At 40.5% G+C, this 7,436-nt stretch overlaps 1 protein-coding gene across 1 annotated transcript; it reads left to right on the top strand.

The window, feature by feature from the left end:
- Positions 1-1,059: 1,059 nt before the first annotated feature.
- On the top strand, positions 1,060-6,059 carry LOC104955636 (protein EMSY-like). Its single transcript, XM_010783013.1, has 7 exons — positions 1,060-1,273; positions 2,996-3,104; positions 3,622-3,721; positions 3,800-3,874; positions 4,076-4,251; positions 4,341-4,496; positions 5,752-6,059. The coding sequence occupies exons 2-7, from the start codon at positions 2,999-3,001 to the stop codon at positions 6,057-6,059; spliced, it is 921 nt and encodes a 306-aa protein (XP_010781315.1). The 5' UTR covers positions 1,060-1,273; positions 2,996-2,998.
- The last annotated feature ends 1,377 nt before the right edge of the window (positions 6,060-7,436 follow it).

Raw genomic sequence — 7,436 nt, 5'->3', positions numbered from 1 at the left:
CTCCTTGTGAAATACTTCCATGTTGATGACACTGCAGACTATTCCTGATTATTATCCCGGGAAAGATTGCGTCAAACTTTGGCTGCTAAATCCAAAATGAAGGTCCAGAGTCCACAGAGTTTTTGAAGCATCCTCCTCCTCCAGGTTTGTTAATCCTCACCTAATTCGCACGAGAGTCTGACTTTTTTGTGTTGCTACAAAGTGTGATACAAATGGAAAAAGGAAATGCTTTGTGCCCCCTCCCCAAAAAGAGAGTCAAAAAAGAGGAGAAAAACCCACCTTCCATCCCGATGCGTTCAGGAGCTCCTCGTACTTTGCGAAACTGTCAGATTTAAAAAGCGATTTTGTGGTTTTATTTTTACTTTAAATCACAGATAAACATTGTACGCACATTTGTTAAGCACAGTTTGAAGGTTGTACTTTGTTTGAGTATTTTATTGTTATGCTACTTGTTCTTCACGATATTACAATGGGAGATATTGTACTTTTTAGTCCATTACATTTGTTATGACAGCTACTTTGCAGAGTGTATTAGACCTACTACTAAATCAGGATATTTTCACATGTTAGACCTTCCAGCAGTATAACTGTTATTAACCCCACCATCTGAAGTGATTAATGTATGGACAATTATAATGCAAACATGTATTTTTAGCCTATATAAACCAGTGGGACATAATGCAAATTGAGTATATTACTCTTGGTATTTCATGATAACTTGGGATTGTCATGTTTTTACATATAAAGTACAACATATACTGACTAGTGACACCCTCACAGGTGTAAACAATGTGAAGCATGTGTGATTTATATATGTGTATACAGTAGGCCTATGTAGTGTAAACAAATGTATCTGAATTATTTCGAAAAACACTTTAATACATTAATTGAGATACTTTCTCTGCATCTTAATGTTAATATTTAAACTAAACATGTTTCATATTCTTAAATTGAGTATTTATAAAGTCATTATGTTAAACACTCCGGTACAGTAGGTGGCGCTATACCCCCTTGCCGTTGGTTTTTAGTCCGCCAGTAAAAACCACCGAAGAAGAAATTCATGCACCCACAGGCCAACGGCAGAAAACAACGTAAACAAAGCAACATATTTGGCTAAATCAGGACATTTAATCCGTTTAGCTCTTGTTTTATTGTCTCAATATATTGCAGAATAACTGCTCGATGTTGTAATTTAGCTAAAAGTCTCATTGTCAGTCATGTTTGTTTGGATTTCGGGATTATAAAGGCCTTGAAGTCGTTCTGCTAACGGAAGGTAAGCTAACATGCTGACATTCATTGCAATGGTTTTCAAAGCGCGTAAAAAACTAATATTAAATGCCAATATCTTCCACCGTTTTCTGTGAAAATTTGACAAATGTATTGGGCATCATTGTATATTTGTGCACGAGACAATTTGATGATAGTGTAGAGCCAGTATGTGTCCCGTTTTCTGTTGTGTTGACAGCATTTGACCCATAATATGAGCAGCTTACTGTTTCTTTGTCTGCTACATGGAGGAAACTAGTGAAAATAAAACAGCAGGTTTCTTAATTAGCAACTCCTCTCCATTTTGTTTATACATTCCTTTCTCAGCTGCATTTCACTTAAACATAACCTCAGTTTGTGTGTGTTTGGCCTGTATGGCTGGATGCCCTGAGGTGGGCGGTGCTGCTCAGTGTAAACAGTTAGACAGTTAAGACTTTAATGCAATACATGGAGACTGGCGAGTTATATTTTTTATGTGGCTATTCTTTATTTATAAGATACTTGAAGATATTTCACCACTTAAGAAATAGTCTTGTTGTTACACAGAACAACGGATGAACTGAAACCGTATCTTTCAATACAATATAGCATTTGATAACATTTTTATTGACATTCTCAAAAGAGGTATTTGTAATAACACACATATACATTTGCATATTGGGAGATAATACAGTACATTATTTAAGTTTTAAAATAAAACAAAACCTTATAACATTATTGTGGCCATGATTGTCAAACACATAAAAAACATTTTGACAATCATTTACGCAATCAGTACATTTTTTGTAGTTTTTTGTCCTTTATCCACGTTTTGCACAAGTGCTGAGGGTTGCTGATTAGCAGAGTAATTACTCACAGCCCTTCCTCTGCGAGAAAAGCTTCTTTATTGGGAATATTTCATTCAATTAAACATTTAATTAAAATGCACAAAGGAACCGTCTCATGTTGCTCACACTGAGCTAATTTCACACAAGATTCAGTAATTGGAAATGAAAGATAATTAACTTGATCAGTCAGACTTTTGTTTTAAAGTTAAACCCTCAAAAGTGATTATTAAGGTCATATTTCTTTAGCAACATCTGCACAGGAGCAGTGTTTTTCTTAACTAATTTCATAAATGTAAAATCTAAAAAAATCTAAAATCCTACTTTACATAACCCTACATAATGATGACTTTTTGCCATGTTCAATAGCTGTCTGCAGTGTTTCCGCCAGACCAGGGCTGAGAGCGCGTCCACCCCGAGAGAGGGAGAGAGGGAGAGGGGGGGTGGGGGCGGTGGGTGACGTTGAATTTTGAATTGAGCCATCCCTTATAGATACTATCTCTTTATGTATGCACACACACACAATTTTGAATTGCGCCGCCCCTTATACTATCTCTTTACGTTTCCATGCCGACAGGGACACCCCTCCTGGCACGGTCCTTGGAAGATGCGGCGGTGTTTTGTTTTTTTCCGTCACAAGAACGCACTTTGCTGGTGGCGAAAATAATCCCACCAGACTCCTTTGCCCCTCCAACAGAGGGATGTCCTTGTCCTTTTTCCCTTTTTTTCTCGTAATTTCAAGCGATAAAAACTCTCGATCTTCTCTCAAATTATTTATTTTTTTGACGGCAAGACGCCCCCCCTGGCGGAAACGCTGGCTGTCTGTCTCTTATCCTTGGTTATATGCTATGGTTATTATAAAGGTTATCTAATCACGTTTTATTTTGTATTTACTCTCCTCTTAGCCCATGATTCAGCTGGAGAAGCCGGTGCTGACTGGGACCATGCCGGTGGTTTGGCCCACCATCCTGGACCTGGGCAGGGACGAGTGCAAGAGAATTCTCCGTAAACTCGGTAAGGTCATGAACTACAGAAGAAAATCTAGAGGGCTCATACTGTGAAGAGGCAGTTTTTTTACACTGAACACACACACACACACACACACACACACACACACACACACACACACACACACACACACACACACACACACACACACACACGCTCAAATATATCTATATATACACAAATCTTAACATATCTCGTGAAAAATCAAAGCTTATAACATACTTGTTTAGTATTGCCTTCCCAGATATCTGATTCTAGTTTTTATTCTATTTATTCTGCTGTTTTTTGAGTTTGCTTTAGTATTTGTATTCTTTGTATAGCTGTGTTTTATGTGTTTCTGTTTTAGGTTCTATATTCTTTGCTTTTTATGTGAATCCTTTTGAAGCTTTGTTTTAATACAAGCTAAAATATTATTGTTGTTTCGAAGATGCCTGAGAAAATGTTTATCAGGCCAAGAAATACATATTTGAGTTAATCTGATTGGACTCATATCCTTTATTAATTTGTTTATTTGTGTCCCCAGAGCTGGAGGCGTATGCCGGGGTGATCAGCGCCCTGCGAGCACAGGGAGACCTGACCAAGGACAAGAAGGATCTGCTGGGGGAACTCACTAAAATCCTCGGGTAATTGTTTCAAAAATATAATAAATCTTGATAAATGTGAGAAAAAACGTTGCTTTATTTACCGCACCGCTTGCCCAGTATCTCCACAGAGCGCCATCGTGCAGAAGTCCGCAGAGCTGTCAACGATGAACGCCTCACCACCATCGCATATCAGTAAGTGTATAACTTTAAATGAATTCTAAACATACACAGTGCTTTAAAATATTTACCGGTTTGTCACATTTTTGTGCTTTTAAATGAGTTTATTTTGACAAATGTGAGATTTCTTTCCGCTTTTCTCACAGCTGCAAACTGTAAATTGTATTTCTAAAAAGCCAATATCTACTTTATTAATGTTGCACGATCTCTTTGCAGCATGTCGGGTCCTAACAGCTCGTCTGAGTGGTCGATTGAAGGACGTCGCCTCGTTCCCCTGATGCCGCGGCTCGTCCCACAGACAGCCTTTACCGTGACCGCTAACGCAGTAGCCAGCGCCTCAGCCAATCAGAACGCCTCCTTTCTGATGCCAGCGGAAACAGGAAACAAAGAAGGTGGGCCAGCATCACTTTTGTAATCAAAGAAACATGTTTTAAATCAGATTGATGCAAAGTTGACCAATCGTTGTATTTCCTCCCTGCAGTGGTCGTATGTTACTCCTACACGAGCACCACGGGCACCTCCACCAGCGCCACAGCGAGCAGCGGAGCCATCGGAGCGGCGGTGAAATCTCCCAGACCCCCGAGCCCCTCCTCCAACGTGGTGGTGCTGCCCAGCGGGAGCACGGTCTACGTCAAGAGTGAGATTTGTCTGCTATTTGGTTATTTATCTAGCTTAAGTCTTATGACAACATTTTTATTTATTCGACCTCATCCTGTTTTTTCTTTCTACATTTTTACTTTTTAATTGAAAACTGACATTTGAGTATTTTTCAGTCATCAATTCATATTGAATCTGTCAGAAAATCCCATAATATCACCATGTTTCTTTAAAAAAAAGCCCAGTCTGAAATATTTTGTCTCCTTTTCCCCCTAAAAAATGTTTTGCATTTAATTTTTTATTGTTTTCCATTCAGCCTAAAGGGGGCGCTACAAGCTTATTTACAGTTTGTCATGTTATTGTGGTGTCAGGAACAAACACAACAGACCTAATTCCTCATGTGGAAACACATCTTTATTTGAGTGTTTGCCGAAGAACAATTGATAAAGAAATTCCTTCACAATGTAGACTTTATACTGGCTGAGATTTAATCTTCAAAATAAAATATATAATTTGACAATGTTTCAATCTGTGCCAATGTAGGAATGCATGTTAACCCTTATGTTGTGTTCGAGTCTCACGTGACCCGTTCCAAGTTAAAATGATATAATAACTACGCTCTAGTGTTTTGTATCGGAACAAGGCTTCATGATATCCTCCTCAACAGCTATATCAACTCTACGAAACAGATTTTGACCATTTTAGCCAAGTCTGAAGGTCTCTGTTTTGGGTGACTCGAGGTCAAATTTGGCCCAATCAAGATTCATCTTTGACTTTAGACACCCCAGCCCCGCCCCCTTCAGCCATTGTAACAATAATTGTTCGCATCATGCACCTGGTCTCCCCTCCCTCTGCCCCCCTCCCCCCACGGGAACTCGGCCTTTCTCAAAGAATATGTACTCTTACACTTGAACCTGAACAAACACACATGCACGTGTGCAATATGTGGTGTGATGTGTTTTGGGCCATAACATTAAATTAGAACAGGATTGTACGGTTATGAATGCATAATGAGTTAGTTATGATGTAGTTCAAACAATATTGGATGATAGTCATTTTGTGTGTGTGTTTTGGACTGAGATACACCATGAACGGTAAGAGCTTTCGAACACAACACAAGGGTTAAACAGCAGTGTATTCAAATTCAAAACAAGGCTTTGACATGATTTCCCCCATTTCTTCTGATATTTTAATGACAAGACAATTAATTAATAAAATAATCAGCAGAGGAATCGATAATCCCACGAAATAAATACGTACTTCCTAGATTATACCTCCTCCTGTTTCCCTCCCAGGTGTGAGTTGTTCGGACGAAGAAGAGAAGCCTCGAAAGCGCCGGCGGACCAACTCGTCCAGCTCGTCTCCGGTGATGCTGAAGGAAGTGTCCAAAATGTCCCCCCCGGTGTCCAAGAGCATCACGGTGCCGGTGAGCGGCAGCCCCAAGATGAGCAACATCATGCAGAGCATCGCCAACTCGCTGCCCCCCCACCTGTCCCCCGTCAAGATCACCTTCACCAAGCCCACCATCCAGACCACCAACACCACCACGCAGAAGGTGAGGGAGCCTTTGTGTTTACTTATGTTTCAAAAAAGGCTGCTCTGATGTCATTAGAGGATAAAAACTGATGTCTTTTCTTTGGCTTCACCCACGTATTTTAGGAGCTAAGGTGTAACTGAGCTAAGATAAGATGGAACTTTATTTTTGCTAGGGATGCTCCGATCGATCGGCCGATACTCACTCTCTGCCGATCGATCGGTGCTCTCTAAAAATGCACATCGCGAGAGCCGATCGCATGACGTAAAATGATGACGTAAAATACATGACACTTTTCTCTGCAAAAGCAAGCTCGCCAAAATGGCTTCACCGGTCTGGCAGTATTTTAAGGTGTCTGAAAAAGACAGTAAAATAGCGGCATGCAACGTGTGTGAAGCAGAAATCCTGCAGCTCCACCCGCTGTGACGGACCGGTGAGCGGAGCGACACACACACTAATGGCGCATTCACACTACAGCGCGGAGCTCGCTTTAAGCATGCCGAGCCGTGCGGGGCCTGTTTTTGGTTGCGCTTCCACTTGGCCCGGGGCTACTTTTTCAACTTTTTTCTGGCCCGACTAAATCGTGGTTCTATCGAGGCCAACAACCAGGGCTGAGTCGGGCTGAGTTTCCTAAACTAGAGAGAGAATCGCTGTCAAGGGGGCTACAACTACAACAAGATGAACATATTTGACCGTGATTAAATTGTAATACACGTTTCTAAATGATGCCGAAGTAACAACATACTGATACCGGTTAGTAAAAACCATGAATTAAGGCTTTGACAAGTCTGCAGACAGACGGCAGGCGAAAAACCTTTTAAAATGCGTGTTTTCTGATGGAGATTTGGCTAAGCTAACGTTGTAAATGCTCCGACCGTCCACACTCACAACAACGGACTACAGTCATAAATAAACCAGCGACTGTATTCTCCATGACTCAGACAGTCTGTGGTTTGTACTCGTTTAACTTTTGTCTAGTTTCTGAACAGATATGAGGAGCTGTGAGCTCTGAGGGCTAACAACTAACGGCTGTGTTGTTTTTCTGGGGCGCTCAATTGAAGATGACGTCAGGGCTCCGCCTACACTGCGTTACTATAGATACTACCCCAGTTCCTAAACTGTAATGTGAGCGCAGCATTAAAGTGAGCCAGGCCTAATAAGGCCTAACCAAACCGAGCGAGGCCTAGCGAGGCCTGCAGTGTAAATGCGCCATAAGTGATTACCGGCACACCTACATGTAAATATGTTTAGCAATCCAGAGTCAAATAGGTATATATGTTCATTTAATTCAATTCTTATTTTAACAGTTACATATACCTGTATATATTTTGTGTATATAATGTTATCTTTAATTTTTATTATCTTGTGTGAATCTGTTCTGTCCTGTTTTTCAATCTCACTCGTTTGATGCTTAAACTCCTAAAGGTCCATCTCATCGTATCTTAT

Source organism: Notothenia coriiceps, unplaced genomic scaffold, assembly GCF_000735185.1.
Source record: "Notothenia coriiceps isolate Sejong01 unplaced genomic scaffold, NC01 NC01_scaffold00000644, whole genome shotgun sequence".
Taxonomy (NCBI): domain Eukaryota; kingdom Metazoa; phylum Chordata; class Actinopteri; order Perciformes; family Nototheniidae; genus Notothenia; species Notothenia coriiceps.
This window is presented reverse-complemented; position numbering and strand designations above follow the sequence as displayed.